The sequence below is a fragment of the Lemur catta genome, chromosome 5 (genome assembly GCF_020740605.2).
Source record: "Lemur catta isolate mLemCat1 chromosome 5, mLemCat1.pri, whole genome shotgun sequence".
Classification (NCBI taxonomy): domain Eukaryota; kingdom Metazoa; phylum Chordata; class Mammalia; order Primates; family Lemuridae; genus Lemur; species Lemur catta.
In genome coordinates, this window is record NC_059132.1 from 76,748,088 (window position 1) to 76,766,489 (window position 18,402).

At 39.9% G+C, this 18,402-nt stretch overlaps 1 protein-coding gene across 1 annotated transcript in view; it reads right to left on the minus strand.

The window, feature by feature from the left end:
* The window catches only part of DCHS2 (dachsous cadherin-related 2), a 193,307-nt gene that overhangs the window by 75,266 nt on the left and 99,639 nt on the right, over window positions 1-18,402 (minus strand). Inside the window, exon 4 of the mRNA XM_045552629.1 lies at window positions 11,989-12,180. Coding sequence (XP_045408585.1) covers window positions 11,989-12,180 — 192 coding nt within the window. The remainder of the gene's footprint in view (window positions 1-11,988; window positions 12,181-18,402) is intronic.

Genomic DNA, 18,402 nt, shown 5'->3' on the forward strand with positions numbered 1-18,402 from the left:
TAGGGTTCTGGAAGGACCATGGCTCTTTCCCACTGGAGGGTTTGGAGCACAGGTGTGATTTGGTTTGACTTAGATTTTAGTTGTTGCTCTGGCTGCAGTGCTCAGAACAGACTGAAGAGCAGCAGGGTATCAGGAGCGAGACCAGACAGGAGGCTCTCCGTCTCATCACGACCAGAGGCGATGGGGCTTCAAGCAGCAGCGAAGGTACTCATCCTAAATACTCAGGGCCAGATTTGTTTTGGAATGCAAAGTTTTCAAGTTTTAGAAAGGAAATACAGTGCACAAAGTAGTGAGACGCAGGTCCCATACTGTGTATTTGCCGTTGCCTCCAGCTAAAAACAAGGAGAAGGAGGGTGAATAAAATAGGAGAAAATAATCCTCTGCAATTTTTATTTTTCTGAAGTAAAACATATGTTCCTACTTTAAGGCACCATTTTCCATTTCTATCTGGCACATTGTGGCACTTTCATCTTTGACAAAAAGCCTTGGTAAGTCACAACAACCAGGGTTTTCTCACTTCCTTAACCTCCCCCTCCTCCTGTTTTTGTGTTTTGTTTTGTTTTGTTTTTGTGTTTGTTTTTTTTCCTTTCCTTGTTCTACCATGGCAGGGAGGCACTGAGAAAGGAGGAAAAAGAACAATGAAGTAGAAGGTCTGGCAAGAAACAGAGGGAGAGAAACAGTGTGATTTTCCATGTTCTGAGCCGAGTAAAGGGCCAGAGAGAGCCATGCCAGTTATCAGCTAGAATGGGAGAAATGCAGGAGGCTCGTTACGATTGTGATAAAACCAAGGCAAGTTCATCCATCTGGCCTGCATGCTTTAAATGCAGATTGGCCCCACATCTTTGCCTAACCTAAATAGCCTGCAAGTGTCCAGGCGCAATGTAATCAGAGGGGACCGGAGACCGGTGATGAGCATATAGAAAATACTCCACGGCATCTGTCATAGTCCCTGCTGTTGCTCCAAACTCAGTGTTGCCTTCCTTTTTCCCTTGCTTTTGCCTTTCTCTTTTTATTTCTCCTCAAGTTCAAGAAGTCACTTAGGGTTAAGGAGGGGCTAAGAAAGCAGGAAAGAGAAGTAATGGGCCAGGGGTGCAGTGGCTCGTGCCTGTAATCCTAGCACTCTGGGGTAAGATCACTTGAGGCCAGGAGATACAGATCAGCTTGTCTCTACAAAAAAATAGACAAATTAGTCGGGCATGATGTCACGTGCCTGTAGTCCCAGCTACTTGGGAGGCTGAGGCAAGAGGATCACTTGAGCCCAAGAGTTTGAGGCTGCTGTGAGCTACAATGACACCACTGCACTCTAGCCCAGAAGACAGAGTGAGACCTTGCCTCAAAAAATAAAAAGAAAAGAAAAAATGAAAAAAAAAGGGAAAGAGAGAGAAGTAGTGAAAAAGTGGGGGAGATATGGAGAATGAACAACATTACACCTTAAGACCTTTAAAAACAAAGATCCTAATTTCTAGGCAGTTCATGAAGATTCTCAATCAGGCAATGCTCTAAAAAAATAAGCAAATGCTAGATGGACAAAGTGAAAAACATGTTGTCACAGAACAATGAATCTTTTTGTAGGAAAAGTACTATAGATTTCAGTATTCCTTTTAAACAAATTCATTTTTTATCTGCTGACTTTATCAAATAAGGGATACTTCCCTCTTATAATAATCACATATGAGTGTGTGGTGTGTTTTACATATATTTCTCCTTCAGTTGTTACAATCTCTCTTTTTTATATTTTTATGGCTTCCCCCCCTTATTACAGGTAAGAAAACCAAAGCACAAACAAGGCTAAGTGACTTGCTCAAGGTAAGACTGTAAATAGCAGATCTGCAATAGGAACAATGACCCACCTGCTCCCAAAGCCACTGGAGACTTCTTTTACATTAGAGTTTTAAGTATTTGCTACGCTGTAAATTCTGCATTTCATGTAGGACTTATTTATAGACTATACCAGGGAGAATGCCTCTCATGGACTCAATCTTAAGAGAATAAAAGGAAGAGGGGACCCTTGGTTTTAAGGAACCTACAGTCTGTGGGACAGACACTACACCCCTAGGTTTGTGGCACAACAGAACAATCTTGAGCCAAAAGACTTGGGCTCAATGCCTGGCTCTGCCCACATCCAGGACCACAGCCAGGAGGTCAGCTGGCCCCTGAGTCCAAGCTACCTCTTCTATACACAGAGCTGTCTGCTTGCCTTACAAGCCTGTCGTTGAAATGAATGACATATTATATATGAAAGCATTTATAATAGTTAATATCTACCAAATGTAAGATCTTACAGGCTCCTTACCCTAAATACTTGGGGCTGGATGGATTTGTCTTGAAATTCTGAATTTTTCAAGTTTTAGAAAGAAAATATAGTGCATATACCTAGCAGGGTCTGGAGTAGCACCACGTAATCAAGCACTTACTAATCTGCAGCAAAATGTATGAATAGACGCACTTAGAGGGATTTAAAAGCATTAATAACCTCAAGTCAGTTCAAGTCAGATTTCTCACCAGATGAATTTTAAAAACCCACTTTGAGAGTTGTAGAGGGGTTATAGATAAAATCATGGTATTATTTCAGATGCAGATACATGCTATACCTGACCTACGAGCACCAAACAGGCAAACCTCAACACTGAAGGGTCTTTGAGTTGGATCCCCCAAAACAAATAAAATTTGACAGATATTTCCAATGACAATAACATCCTAGAAAGTGAAACGATATTTTTTTAAAAATGCTCTGGCACGTTGCAGGATGGGTAAGCACACTAGCAGGGCTAAAGAGGGTGGGCGTGTAGAGGGAGAGGCTGGGTAGGATGGAGAGCAAAGGCCCGACAGAGTCCTGTCACGTGATTTAAATGCTAAGGAGGACAGACTATTCCACACAGCAGTGGACTCTGCAGTAAAAAATGTGGTGTGTACACCCTCAGGACATATATTTCTATTTGTTAGTAAACTGGGTACACATTTACTGTGCTAATGGATTATTTCTATTAAACATATCCCAAAAATGAAATTTAAAAGGACAAAATTCACAGTTCTAATGTTTTTTCCTAAACCCCTACGTGGGACAACTATTGCTATCAGTAATGAAGTGGCAAGATTAAATCTAGGTTTCAGAAAGAGATATGTGGGGCAGCAACAAAGAGATGTATCTTTAAAAAAAAAATAAAGAGTTCCCTTAGTTAAAAAGTTGAGAAAATGCTGAATTCAGCAAGTCAAATGGGCCTGAGCACTTCTCACAGAGCCTTTGCACACGCATTTCTAGAGGGAGTGAAAGCTGAGGTGTTCCTTACTCTTTTTAGATCACAGAATCCTCTGTGATCCCTCCACAGAAAGAACATATTGGGAAACCAGTATCCCACAGAACAGAGTGTGGGAAAAGTGCACCTAAACTCATTTTCTCCTTCCCCTTAGAATGTGCCGTTCCCAATGCTGTGTAACTAAACTTCTGTCCAGGTGATGGAAACTTCTGATAATGCAGCTTCGTGAGAGACTCTGAGTCAGAACTGCCAGCTAAGTCGCTTCTAGATTTATGGCCCTTAAAAACTATATGAGATAATAAATGTTTGTTATTTTAAATTGCTAAGTTCAGAAATAATTTGTTATGCAGCAATAGGTAACTAAATTCTATGCATGAATATTTCCTAATTTTGTCTTATCCTTTCTCTTTCCATCAACAAGTCATGAGTCATTTTGATTTAAATTTAATCATTTGATTTTTTAAAGTATCATAAGAAACTATTAATCAATCTACCTGAATCCCAATCCCCTCAGGTTATGCTGTGAAAGACAGAAGTAGTTTGGGAAAGCTTTAGGCTTGAAAGCATACCATATTGGAGGCAGGGGGGTCATCGAGGGTAATCAGTAGATAAGGAAAAATTTGTGCTGTTGTTTCTACTTTGGTGATTGTCTACTTTCCATTCTCTTTGTTCTTATCTTCTGGGACTCCTGAGTAGAATAATATTAATATCTATTTAGCTCTTGTGAGACATAATTTCATTCTAGTGAGCTTTCTGAGTCTGTATTTCATTGTTCAATGAAGAAAAGTGAAGGAAACGGGGTTCTAGCTTGTAAACGGGGAAAAAAACCCTGAGCTGTATCATCACCAAAGCCAAGAGAAGCAGCATTCAAAGAAAATTCATATCTGTGTGATTGTGCATTGTGCTGTGATAAACATTCAAGTGCAGGTGTCTTTTTGATAAAATGACTTCTTTTTCTTTGGGTGGATACCCAGTAGTGGGATTGCTGGATCAAATGGTAAGTCTACATTTATTTCTTTGAGGAATCTCCATACTGTTTTCCACAGATGTTGTACTAATTTGCAGTCCCACCAACAGTGTATAAGCTTCCTTTCTCTCTGCATCCATGCCAGCATTTACAGCTTTTTTACTTTTTAATAATGGTCATTGTGACACGGGTAAAGTGGTATTTAATTGTGGTTTTAATTTGCATTTCCCTGATGATTAGAGATATTGAATATTTTTTTTCATATTTGTTGGCCATTTGTCTATCTGCTTTTGAAAAACATGAGTCATGTCTTTTGCCCGCTTTTTAATGGGGTTATTTGTTTTTTTCTTGTTGATTTGTTTGAGTACTTCATAGATTTTGGATATTAGCCCTTTGTCAGATGTATAGTCTGTGGATATTTTTTCCCATTCTGTAGCTTCTGTATTTACTCTGCTAATTATTTCCTTTGCTTTGCAGAGCTTTTCAATTTAATTAAGTCCCATTTATTTATTTTTGCTGTTGCTGTATTTGCCTTTGGGGTCTTAGTCATAAGTTATTTGCCTAGGCTGATGTCCAGAAGAGTTTTTCCTATGTTTCTTCTAGAATTTTTATGGTTTCATGCCTTGCATTTAAGTTTTATCCATCTTGAGTTAATTTTTTTTTATGTTTCATTTTTCTGCATATGGCTATCCAGTTTTCCCAGCACCATTTACTGAATAAGGCATTCTTTCCTCAGTATATGTTGTTGTCTGCTTTTTCAAATATCAGTTGGTTGTAGCTATATGATTTTATTTCTGGGTTCTCTATTCTGTTCCACTGGTCTATGTCTCTACATGTATACCAGTACCATGCGACTCTGGTTACCATAGCCTTATAGTATAATTTGAAGTCTGGCAATGTAATGCCTCCATATTTGTTCTTTTTGCTTAAGATTGCTTTGGCTATTCAGGCTCTTTTTTAGTTCCAAATGAAGCATAGAATTATTTTTTCTAGATCTGTGAAAAATGATATTGGTATTTTGATGGGGATTGTTTTAAATCTGTAAATCACTTTGGGTAGTACGGACATTTTAATGATGTTGATTCTACCAATCCATGAGCATGGGATGTTTTTCTATTTGTTTGCATCATCTATGATTTCTTTCATCAGTGTTTTGTGTTATAGTTCTTCTCATGGAGATATTTTGCCTCCTTGGGTAAGTACATTCCTAGGTATTTTATTTTCTTTGTAGCTACTGTAAATGACATTGAGTCCTTTATTTGACTCTCAGCTTGACTGTCATTAATATACAGAAATGCTACTGATATGTGTACATTGATTTTGTAACCTGAGACTTTGTTGAATTTATTGATAATTGATAAATTCTAGGAGTCTTTTGGTGGAGTCTTTATGGTGTTCTAGATACAAGATCATACTGTCAGCAAACAGGGATAGTTTCACCTCCTCTTTTCTGATTTGGATACCTTTTATTTCTTTCTCTTGCATGATTGCTCTGGCTAGGACTGCCAGCACTATGTTGAATAGAAGTGGTGACAGTTAGTATCATCAATTCCATATATGTAATTTCAACAATTTTTTATTGGTTGGAGTTCATTGCTGGAAAGCTATTATGATCCTTGGGAGTGTTTAAACACCGTGGTTTTTCATATGGCCACAGTTTTTTATGCTGATTCCTTCTCTCAGCTTGAAACAAATAGCAGATACGGTCACCGGTTCTCCTCTGCTGGGACCTCTCTTGCTCGGAGAAGATACGGATGGGTCCCTGGATGATGTGCTTAGGTCCTACTCTGGAAGCTTGACCAAGCAGGAGAGGGGCAGATGCACTGTGAGCCTTTAATGCTGCCTCTCTGCTGCACCTCCCCTGTTTGTCCGTGGTTGTTACCAGGCTGTTGTGGCAGGGCCGGTCCCTGGTGCCAGGTGCCCATGCAAGGTGGGGCTGGCTGTCAGGAAGTGGCGTGCGAGCAGTATGGAGGAGGTCTTTTGGGCACAGTGCACATGCATCCAGGCCTGGAAAGCCGAGATGCCAAGCATGTGAGTAGAGCAAGGTCAGTGCAAGGTGCAGCACAGAGTGCAGCGGCCCTGTAGGCCCACAGGGCATGAGGAGGAGCGGGCCTTTTCTGCAGAGTGGTCCAGCAGGTCACAGCTCACGTGTGGAGCAGAGAGGTGACCCAGGACAGGGTGGACCCACGGGGCAGGGTGCCTACATGGGATAGAGCAGGTCTGCAAGGTGCAGTGCTCACATACATGGGTTGGGGCACCCACTGGGCAGTGCATATGGCCGAGCAAGGTGTGGTGCCCACGGTGCCTGAGTAGGGCAGTGTGGGTCAGTGGTGTGCAGTCTGCCTAGATCCACAGGCTACAGCTGCACTGGTTTTCATCCTGCTTGGGGCCTTTCAGTGGTTCAGCTGCTCCAGCAGTGGGCAGTGGGTGCTGAGGGCTACAGGTGCATGCTCTGCCCCAGTCCCACAGGAAATGCGGTGGAGTGGAATTTCCCAGGCCACAACAGCGAGTGCAAGGAAGGACCGTGGTGGCAGGGGTGGGGGTGCATGTCACCTGCCCACGGGGCACACATGAGAGCTAGGATTCCCTGCTCCCTCCCTGCCTGGCAGGTGCGTGGGAGAGGCAGCAGTCACAGATCTGACCCTTGGGCAAAAGTAGCATTCTGGGATTGGGATGTTACAATGACACCAGCTGCAGTGCCCAGGGCTCACAAACCAGCCGTCCCTTCTCTCCCAAACAATGCAGCCGCACATCCTCCAGCCAGTCTCTGTATCAATCCGGAGGCCTGCGGCAGTGGAGGGGCCCTCCTGGCTCCGGTTGCAGTATCCTCAGGGGATGCGTGGAGCCCAGGATTTTCTCCTGTCCCTTTCCCATGTGTGGACGCCTTCCCTAATTACCTCTGGTTCTGCTGATCAGCTCGTCCCACTTCTATCTTCTTCATTTCACTCCCACCTCCTCTCCACGGATTTCCAGCGCTCTCGCTCAAACAATCGATCCAAGGCGGATATCCACTCGGCACTTTCCACCCTCTCCTAGGAGAGCGGCCTTGTGCAGGCTGCTTCTAGTCCGCAGTCTTGGCCATCTCAATATACATGCTATACTGTTAGTCTGACAAAACCCTCCCTTAAGCCTGCACTGGTGAGATAGAGTTGAAATAGCTTTATCTCAGACACATATTTCAGCTACAGAATTTAGGATATGACAAAATATAGAGAAAGAATGCTAATAAACATATACACCAAAAATGAGAGATCCATTTGGTGAGAATGAACGGGAAAAGGAAACAAATCTATATATGGAATAATTAAATTAAGAGCTTTATTGTGAAAAATCACTTTATTGCCAATGTAATCTAATTATTTGGTTCCATTATGTAATTTTATAGCATCCTCACAACTTCTATGTATCAAATAGGAGCAGTAGCAGTAAAAATAGAATATTTCAGAAGTAATATCAGTAGAGTAGAAGAAGTGATTGCATTAAAAAATATATTGACAGTCATCACAAGGATAAATTGAGCAGGAGCAAAGAAGCCCAGAATATCTAGAGCATTTTATAAGAAAAATTCTTCTGTTGACATATAAAAATAACTTAGTGACCACCAGCAAATGGGTTCTCAGCAATTTTCTTCTAAAGGGCTTTCAGAACATTTATTAGAAAGAGAAAGGATCAGGAAAAACCATAGATTGTCAAAGTAATAATAGAAGGTTAAAGGTCTTCTGTCAAGATGCAGTTTATTGTTCTAAATAAATTTACTATGGCCTAGAATCCAACATCTTGAACTAAAAGTATTTTGTCTGAGTTAATTTATTCTTTGGACACTGTCTACATTGCTTTCAAGGGCAGCCTACCGAGTCACTACCAACACCGTTATCTTCATCTTCACCGATCTTTTTGACTATGTGTTTCTGAGGGACATACACATATCGCACAGAATAACTGTGACAGATGCAGACGTCACTCTGTACAAACTCATGGTTTATCACAGAAGAAATTCATGAAGGTTATGCAGTCAACAAAATAAACATGGCACATGGAATAACTTTAAATATGTATATATGTATATATATTATATGTGTGTACATACATACACACTCACATCAATACGCATATGTTGCTTGTTCTCCGTACATTCTGAGGCAAACATGAAGAATGCTGGAGGCAGTTTTAGGTCCAAACAGAGTAAAGGTTGGGATGCCATTAAAATCCCCATGGGGAGATTCTTCTAGAATTTTTCTTTAAAAGTGTGTCACTGACCTCATGCGCTCTCCTGCATGTAGCTCCCTGCAAGAAGATGTCCCAGCTTTCAAGGGAGGAGACCTCAAAGCTCTAATAACCCATTTCCAGACACTAGATGCTAAAAAGGCTCAGACTGTATTAGATGTAATAGAAACACTGTGTTCTCCATCTTTACCGAAGCTACATAAGTCTTCCCTGCTAGTGATCAATTCATCCTGAAATGATGAATTGATCCTTTTCAGAGGTGAATATCTCAACAGCCAACAAACTTGTTTGTATAACGATCTCTGTACCTATAATATCAGGAAGGACAGCTGGACTAAAGTCGAAATTCCCAATCCACCTCTGAGGTTCTGTGCTCTCTAGGCTGTTGTGGTTCCTCGAGTTGACAGACAGCTATGGGTCTTGGCAGGGACCTGCTTCTCCTGACGGACAGCAGTTCTACCACACAAGGATCTCTGGGCCCTGCATTTGGCCACCAAGACCAGGGAGCAAGTCAAATAAATCTACAGAGGCTCCCTTAGGTCAGAGTGGACATCAGATGGTAGCCTGGAAGACACAGCTAACTATTTTTGGTGGTTTCCATGAGATTATTGGATTTAAACTGGTTATTCAATCCTAGGATGGCATTTTACAATTGCCATAAATGCTATTAAGAATACATTTACAAAGTCTTGGATTAACATTTGTGTGTGCATCTTCTGAGCTTTAAATAATCATATAGACTTGAGTTAATCTAAACTCTGTTTACTCCTGCATTTGTTTCCCACATACTTCCTTACACAGAATCAGGGATTCCTGAAACCACATCATAAGATGTTGACAAAAATCTAACCAAATAGATCATGGATATTTTATTGAACATAAATGGCTTTATTTCCATGTTAGTTTCTACATGTTTACTTTTAACAAATATATTTAGACTCATTTTTCCCAACAGCTAGTCTTAAGGAGGTGGATTTTCCCTCCTACTAATTTAAAAAGAGAAAAATTAGATGAGAGAGTTACACAAAGGAGTAGAAAGCAGATATAAAAGAAACAAGAAAAGTCTCCAGTAAGGTAAGTGGAAAAATCAAAGTGCAGAACAGTGTATATCATAGGCTAATTTTGCTATAATGTAATGAAAATTGAACAACTTGTTTCTGAAATATATTTGAAAATGTAAATGGTTAGGAATAGTCAAGGCAATCTTGAATAAGAACAAAGCTAAAAGAATACATGATATCATGAGCTATTATAAAGCTAAAATAATTAAGAGAGTATGTTGTTAGGTACTAAGGCAGATAAACAGCTTAAAAAAAGAAGAGTGTCCAAAAGCGGGCACACACATATACAGTCAAACAATTCATGACAATAGTGACACTCCAGTACAGTGAGGAAGGAATGATCATTTTAATAAATGATGCTGGGTTCATTGAATATCCATATTGGGAAAAAAAACCAAACCTTCCTTTCACTAGATTGAAAAAATAAGCATGAAAAGTAAAATAATAAAGGTTTTGGAAGAAAACATAGGAGAATACCTTCATGTCCCTAAGATAAGCAAATACTTCTTAAAAGGACATAAAAAGCACTAGCTGTAAAAGGAAACAAATTGAGAAACTGAGCTCTATTAGAATTAAGAATCTCTGATCCTCAAAAAGCACCACAAAGGATAAGGAAATGCAAGTCACAGAATGGGAGAAAAAATGTGCAATAAATATATCCAACAAAGGACCTTCATACAAGTCAATAAAAAAATCCAACAATGCAATGGAAAATAGGTAAAAAATTGAATAGACACATCACAAAACCAGTTATACAATTAGCCAATAAACATATGAAAAATGTTCAATTTATGGGTCATCAAGGTAATGCAAAGTAAAATCTCAATGTGATTTACCGCTATACAAGTATCAGAATTGCTATAATTAAAAAGATATTAAATATCAAATGTTGGAAAGGATGTCTAACAAGTGAAATTTTCAAGCTTTATTGCTGGGAATATAAGTTGGTAGAACTACTTTGAAAATCTGTTTGTCTTTCTTATAATCTAGCAATTCCACTCCTAAATATATACTCAACAGAAAGGTTTACATTTTTCCACCAAATTATAAGAATGTTATTAGAAGCAGTATTTGCAGTAGCCTAAAATGGATATTATCAATTACAGAATAGATAAAAATAATTATTGTATGTTCACATAAAAGCACACGACAAACAAATGAGAACAAATGAACTACTGCTACACACAACAGCATGGAGGATTCTAACAAATAATGTTCAGTAAAGGAAACTAGATAGAAACACATACTGTATGACTCCATTCACTGAAAGGCAAAGAACTGCCATGCTAATGTTTGGTGTTAGAAGACAGTAGTGATTGTCCTTAAAGGGTCAGGGCAGGACAGGTGCTGTACACGGCTTTCAGGTTCTGGTAACGTTTCCTCATCTGCTTCCATGGCTCTGTTCATGTTGTAAAAATCCATTGAGCTACACACTTATGATTTATGCCCATCTCTGTATGCATTTTATAGGTCAATTTACAACTTTAACACAAAAAAAAGACATAGGAACCAAACTGCAGATGCCTCCACTGACCAAGGATGGGTCAATGCGAACATTGGAAACGACAGGGTCTGTGATGTATGCAAACACGTCAAATATATAAAAAATCCATGGGTTTATAATCAAACTAGGGGAACAAAATTACTTGTCACCCTGGGAGATTGTTAAGGCACCAACTCACTATTCAAAACATTGGTAAAATAAAGAGAAATAATCAAGCATTATCCTGCATTTCCTTATATTTATTTCAGGGTAATCAAATAGTTGGTATGAGAACATTCTTCTTAGTTGAAGAATTCCAGGCAATAAATGCAAAAGGGGTAATAGAATTAGAAAACCACGATTTTGTAATCTCTAATGATATAACAGTATGTGTCTGCTGATACAGTAAGAGGCACAGGACATCACCTAAATGAACCTCAAACTAATCAGGTCTCTGGCTCTAAATGCTGGTTTATAGGAAATAAAAGACATAGAAGAGCACATTAAGTGAATCCCAAGGGTATAATCAGCTACATTCAGTATGTGTAAAATTTATAGGACAAATGACCTGATTTATTTTTTTTTTAAATGCCATAGTAGAAAAGGTAAGGGGCCTGGCTGTTATAGACTGAAACTTAAGGGATATATCAATCAAATCAATTTATGGACTTATTTGGATCTTGATTCAAACAAACCAACTAATAAAAGACATATTTAGATAATACAGAACATTTAACACAGAATTATTACTAAAGTACTATTGTTAATGTTTTGTAGTTATATTTTTAAAGAGTCATTATCTGTTAGGGATATTATTGAATGACTTTTGGATGAAATGATATAGTGCCTGGTATTTGCTTCAAAAGGAAGCAAAGGAAAGAGGTGGTTATATAAAAAACAAAATTAGCCAGTTGTTGATAATCATAGGTACTCGGTGATGTGTACACACTGGCTCACTTTTGAGTATGTTTGAAATAAATTTCACTCATAAAGACTTACCCCATCCTTAGCTTTCACCAGGAGATCATAGATGGTCGGATCCCTTTCCCTGTCCATATCTTTTGAAACACAGATTCGTCCATCATGAGGGTCGATCCTGAATGCTTGAGGTGCTTCATAGCTTTGGAATCCATCATAGATAGAATACTCAACAAAGCCATAGAGTCCTGCATCTGCATCGGAGGCTTTAACCTACGAGACAGGAGGTTGATCAGGGAGAAATAGAAATACTAGCATTACCTTGCAGTTGGTCAGGAATTATTATAAGGATTTGCACAACCAATCTCAAGGGTTTATAAACACCCATAGGGTTACAGACTTGACAATGTAGCTGTTGATTCCCTCTCATTCCTAGGTCTTCAAGTGATGGGCTGGCTGTGTCACCCCCACCCTTTCTTTGACAGCAGCAAGGGAAGGGCCAAGAAATCCAGGCAGTAAATGGCCATTACTAGAAATCCAATCCCAGTGACAGAATGCACCCTGGAGTGTGAGAGTTCCTTCAAGGAGAAATCCCTCAGTCAGGGCCCTGCACAGTTGTACAGTATCAAGTCTGCAGGTGCCTGCGGCAGCACTTTTAGCAACTGGATGAAATCCAGCCCATGCTCTGCTTGCCAAAACAGGCACAAACACTGACATGCCCAGAGAAAAGGGCACCTTTTTCTTTGCCCATAAGTATCATTTATGTTAGCAGCAGTCCTGTGCCTGGTGGAAAATATGGAGCAACTGGAATTATGAAAGCACTTAACTTATTCATACTAGCTGTGGGAATATACAATGAGAAATATAACAGGCTCTATTGAACTCAAACAATTCTTGAGCTCATAGGCTCATTACAATGCCCTTGATTCATTACCCAGTTAATAGTAACAGCATCTACGTAGCACTTATAATAAAAGAAGCACTTTAAGGGAAGATAAGGAAGAAATGAAGGGAAGGAGGGAGGGAGAAAGAGAGAGAGGAAGGAAGGAGAGAAGGAAGGATTATACATTACAGAACAAGTACTCTTCTAAGAGCCTAACATATATTACATACTTACAACCTATACCTACAAATATTCGTTTTAAAGATCAGAAAAGTCAGGCTCAGACACTTCATGGAATTTGCCAAAGATCACACAGCTAATAAATGTCAAAACTGAAATTCATATCCAGGCAGTTGGCAGCAGAGGACATGCTCTTAATGACCATGATATATGTATTGCCTCCCAAGTCCAAGGCCTGTCATTTCGTCCTTTATTTACTGAGATAAACACCCCAACCTCCTGGCCTTCTTCCAATGCAGAACGTGCTAGATTGTGTGCAGCACCCTTTCAAGTAACAGTTCACCTCGTGTGCATGTGGCCTTCTCGCCAGCAGATCATTAACATGAACAAAGGCAACTAGGAGGAGTACCTGTGCTCCTGAGTCTTAAGTGAACCTTCTATGCCACGTGATCAAGTTCCAAGTGGGCTACAGAAAGCAGAAAAATAGATAAAATGATGGCAAGTGGAAATAAAAGAGAATTAAGCAGATCAATTCAGAAAGTCCAATATCCAACTAATAAATGTCAAAAAAAACAGAAGAGAAAACAGAAACAATGAAAAAAAAGAAGCAGCTATTTCTTTGGTTCACAAGGACACATACTGGCAAGGCCCCCAAAGCTGCCATGATAGGGGAAGAGAGGTATATAAGAGGCACTCTGGCTCCTAAATTCCTCAGCCCAGAAGTTAAGCTCAGCTCACACTTCCCAGCAGGGAACTAGTTACCTGCAAGGAGGCTGGTAAAGGCAGAGGATCATGAGGATGTTTGGTTAATGCAAATAGTCTCTGACAAATGCCATTTAGTCTACAACATAGGAGGACAAGCATATAAGATTATGTGAGCCTCCAAGTAGCCTCTACCGTGTGGTGAAATTTAAGCAAGTGGAAAGTTATACCCAGAAAAATTTCCTCAATGCCATGCTACTACAGATTTACTTTTGGGAAATAACTCTGGCAGCCCTGCATATTTCTGTAAGGCTTTTTACAGACAATCTTGTCACTTACACTATTAGTACTATTATACTCATTTAACTCTAGATTGAAAAAAAAATTGACTTTTAATCACTACAATATATATGCAGGAGCCATACCTTAATTACAATGCTTCCCAAATGAAACCCCATCCCAATAACACGTTCGACAACCAAAGTTCTCAATAAGCCTGCCCCTTCATCCTGTTTTATCTCGAGTATATAACTAGAATGTGACTTTGGGAGCTATTTGTATAGTCTAGCCCAATGGTTCTTAACCAGGGGCAAGTTTACCCCCAAGAAGACTATGTCTGGCAACATTTCCAGTTGTCGTAACTGCAGAGGGTGTTCTACTGGCATCAAGTGGGTTGAAGCTTAAGATGCTAAATGTCCTACAAAGCACAGGACAGACTCCACAACAAAGAATTATCCAGCCCAAAATGTCAGTAGTGCCTACGCTAACAACCCCTAGGCATGATGAAACTCTTACCAATTGGTAGTATTATTTTCTCTCTTTAATTATCTACTTTTTTAACTGATGATACAGCCTTTTCTCTTCTCTCATCTTTCTCGTATTTTCTTGAAAAATTATTCATCTTGTGCAACCAGCTCATGTATTTGTGAGTTATTCTTCTCATTAGATGGGTTTACCCAGGAAACCCACAAATTTCCCCACCATAAAGAACTTAATTCCAAGTACATTTGGTCTATTCCATTCTAACAGCTGTTAATGATTTACTAGCCTCAAGTTCCCAAAGACACCAAATATATCTTCTAAAACCATATGGTATTCTCAATAACTTTAGGTTGATTGGAAGACAAATACAACGAATTTAAATTTTAAAATTCATTCTCAGTCTTTAATAATACATATTAACAAGTGATTCAGTTTATATAAAACAAGTTTCCCCTTTCCAGACCTTTTTCTCATCTAGACTTTTGGCAAAGCAAAATATAAGAAGTCAATTATGGGATAACAGTACAGATCTCAATTTGTTAGCAGTTCATATTCTGAGTTTATGACTCATAAAAATAAGAATGTATTTCTTCCTGTTTTTACTGACATCCCTAAAAATATTGACCTAGTATTCCTAACAACATATTCTGCCTACTAATATTGGGTCTTGAATGCCTAAAATTAATTTGGCTTCTCTATGAGATTTATATTTTCCAATATCCATGGACTGACTCATAAAATTTAGGCAACTTGACTAACAGAAAATGGAAAGGGCTTTGTCAAAGCTCCAAGAGGAAATCTGGATTAGAAAATAAGTTCAGTGGGCCCTTTCTCCAGAAATAGTTGTGTAAATCAAAGCAAGAAGCACCTGGTCAAACTCTTATTATCACAATCTTATGGTGCTCATTGGATGGGAGAGGCGATCTCAGGAGGATTTTATCTCCGAATCTACTCTCTGAGCCACAGTACGGCACTCTCAGTGCCACCTCTGAGCTCCTCGTGCCAATCTCGGTTTATGTGTTTTAGGCATAAACTGATGAATCCTAAGGTTTTTACTTTAAACTTACTCCACCTTGAACTCTTCTCCCTGAGTCTGGTCTTTCATGAGTTTTATTGTGTCATTGTAAAAATGCAAAATATCAATATGATACTAACATCTTCCCAATTCCATTATTAGCTTTCTGAGATTTTTAGAGTTCTTTTATCATTTCCCTCATACTAATCTGAGTAAGGTTTCCTCTCTACGAATGTGTCATGGACAAAGGACACAAATTGAGAACACCGGCCCTTGAAAGATGTTTCCAAGTCTTTTGGATGTTCTACAAGCGGAATGGCTCTACCTGTATTTCCCTGACTGGAATAGTCACCTTCTGTGTGGGAAGGGCTCTCTCCTCCTCAACATACTGCTCAGCCTTGCAGCAGGTCACTTGTCCAGCCGTTCATATCAGTTAGACCCAAACTAAAAAACAGGGTGACATTACTGGCCACATTTCCTACACCTAATTTTAAACAATCATAATTCAGTGACATTTGAAAAAAAGAAGTCTCAGAGCCCAATTTTTAAAAGGGTAAACTAAAGAGTCACCCCCCAAATGGCAGCACTTTAGATGCAATTTAAAATTAAATAACTTTAATTTTTTTCTTTTCCAAAATTTCCAAAATTTCTACCATGAGCTCATAACAGTTTGAAGAAACAAAGTTACTGACACAACACACACATAGAACTTCAAAGAGAGAAGAAGAAAAGAAAAGAAATACATCATTAAATAACTTTTCACAATTGAAGCACTTGGCCGACCACTGATCCTAAAGCTAAAACTGGACAATAATAACCCATTGGCAGTTGGATTTAGCATTAAGGACCAACCACAACAGATGCGAATATGCACTCTCTGAAACACAATTTAGCAAGTTTACCAAGTTCCCCAGTCTAATAATCAATGCCCAGTCCTTATTTTCTGAGTCACTCAGCAGCTTTCTCCCCAGCTAGTCACCTCCTCCTTACTGAAACACGTGCCTCTTCAGATACCACACTGGGACTCTCCTTATCCTCCACCTTATGTCCTCCCTTCCGTTTCCATCACTGGCTCTGTGTTCTCTTCCTGGCCTCTGGACACTGCAGCACCCCAGAGCTCAGTCTTGGATCCCCTCTCTTCATTTCACACTGACTGCCTGTAGGGACGAATGGTGGCCCCCAATAGATGTCTATGTCTATGTCCTAATCCCTGGATCTTGTATTGCCTTATATGATAAAATAGTGATTATTACCATATATGGCCAAAAAATGTGATTAAGTTAAGGATTTTGGGAGGAAAGGTTTATCCTGGATCATCTAGGTGGGCCCTAAATCCAATGTGTCCTTAGAGAGGCAGAGGGAGATCTGACAGACGGAAGAGGAGGAGGCGAAGTGACCACGGAGGCAGAGGCAGAAGTGACGAGGCTACTGGTCAAGGAAACCTACAGCCGTCAGTCAGAAGAAGATGAAGAATGAATTTTCCCTCAGTTTCCCAGAGGGAGCAAGGCCTTGCTGAAGTTCAGACTTCTAGTCTCCAGATCTGTGAGAAACAACAATTTCTGTTGTTTTGAGTCACTGAATTCATAGTAATTTGTTACAGCGGCCCTAGGTAACTAATCTTCCTGAGTGACCTGACCAAGTCCAGGGCACTAAGCCAGGCTCTGTGCTGAGGCTCTCACGACTGTCACATCTGTATCTCTGCTTCTCCACTCTGCGCCCCAGGCTCCTGCATCATCCTACTGCCAGCCAACACCTCCTCTTAAGTGACTGACATCTCAAATGTAGCCTGCCCCAAGGGAACTCCTGACTCCCACCACACTCCACCCAAAATCTCCTACCCTCTCAGTCTACCATAGCAGCCAGAGAGATCCTGTTAAAATGACATCAAATCGTATTACTCTCCTGCTCAGAATCTTCCAGTGGCTTCCCATCATACCCAACAAAATCCAATGCTTTAATCTGACTCCTCGCTACTTCTCTGATCTCATTCCCACTACTCTGACTCCCTCATTCCCCTCTGGACACACTGGTTCCCTGATGGTCCCAGATTGTGCCTGCTTGTTCCCACTTCAGGGCATTGTACTGGCTGTTCTCCCTGCCTGCAAGGCCTTTCTCCCAGACTTCAGTATAATGGCTCCCTCCTTTCCTTCCCATCTCTGTTATGGTACCCCCTGATCACACAGGCCTTGCGTGACAGCTTAGCCAGGAGGGTCACCCTCACCTCTGCCTCCTGCTGTCTTTAGACTTTGCTTTGATTTTCCACAGAGCACTTGTCTTGACTTTATGCTGTAGTCTATGTTTTTATTTATTTGTTTATTGACAATAATATGTCTTTCCCACTGGAATTTAAGCTTTGGGGCAAGCATGATGTATCTTGCTCCCCACTGCTCCTCTAGCCCCCACAGCAGCCTCGCCTGGGTCACAGTGGGCTGCTGGAGATGTCTGTAGCGTGAACGGCTGAACCTGCTATTGAGCATAAGATGCAAGCATGTTTCAGAAATAACCTTCACGGCTATTCTCTCTATTCGATCTTTAGAAGAAACACAAAAGAGTAAGATGTTTCATAGCCCTTATCAAATACTCATTGAGGAAAAATTTTTTAATTCCTAAAACACAGTCTATTAACCAAGGTATTATCATCATAGGGTAAGACTCATAATGCTTTTTCAAAGCCACCAAATGCTACAGCTAAAATCAGTTACATAAAAAAAAAAAACAAAACCTGAAGGCATGTGGAACTATTAAGAGGTTGGAAACAGAACTGTGTTTTTGTTTTACCTTTTAAAATGTATTTTCGTAGAAGTTGACATGGCTATTAGATGAATAGGCTGAATACATATCCTCAAGTTACAACCAAAAACAAACAAACAAACAAACAAACAAACATAACACTGCTATGGCAACATGTTTTTATTGCCTTAATGGAAGAATGAGATTAAGAAACTACTAATCC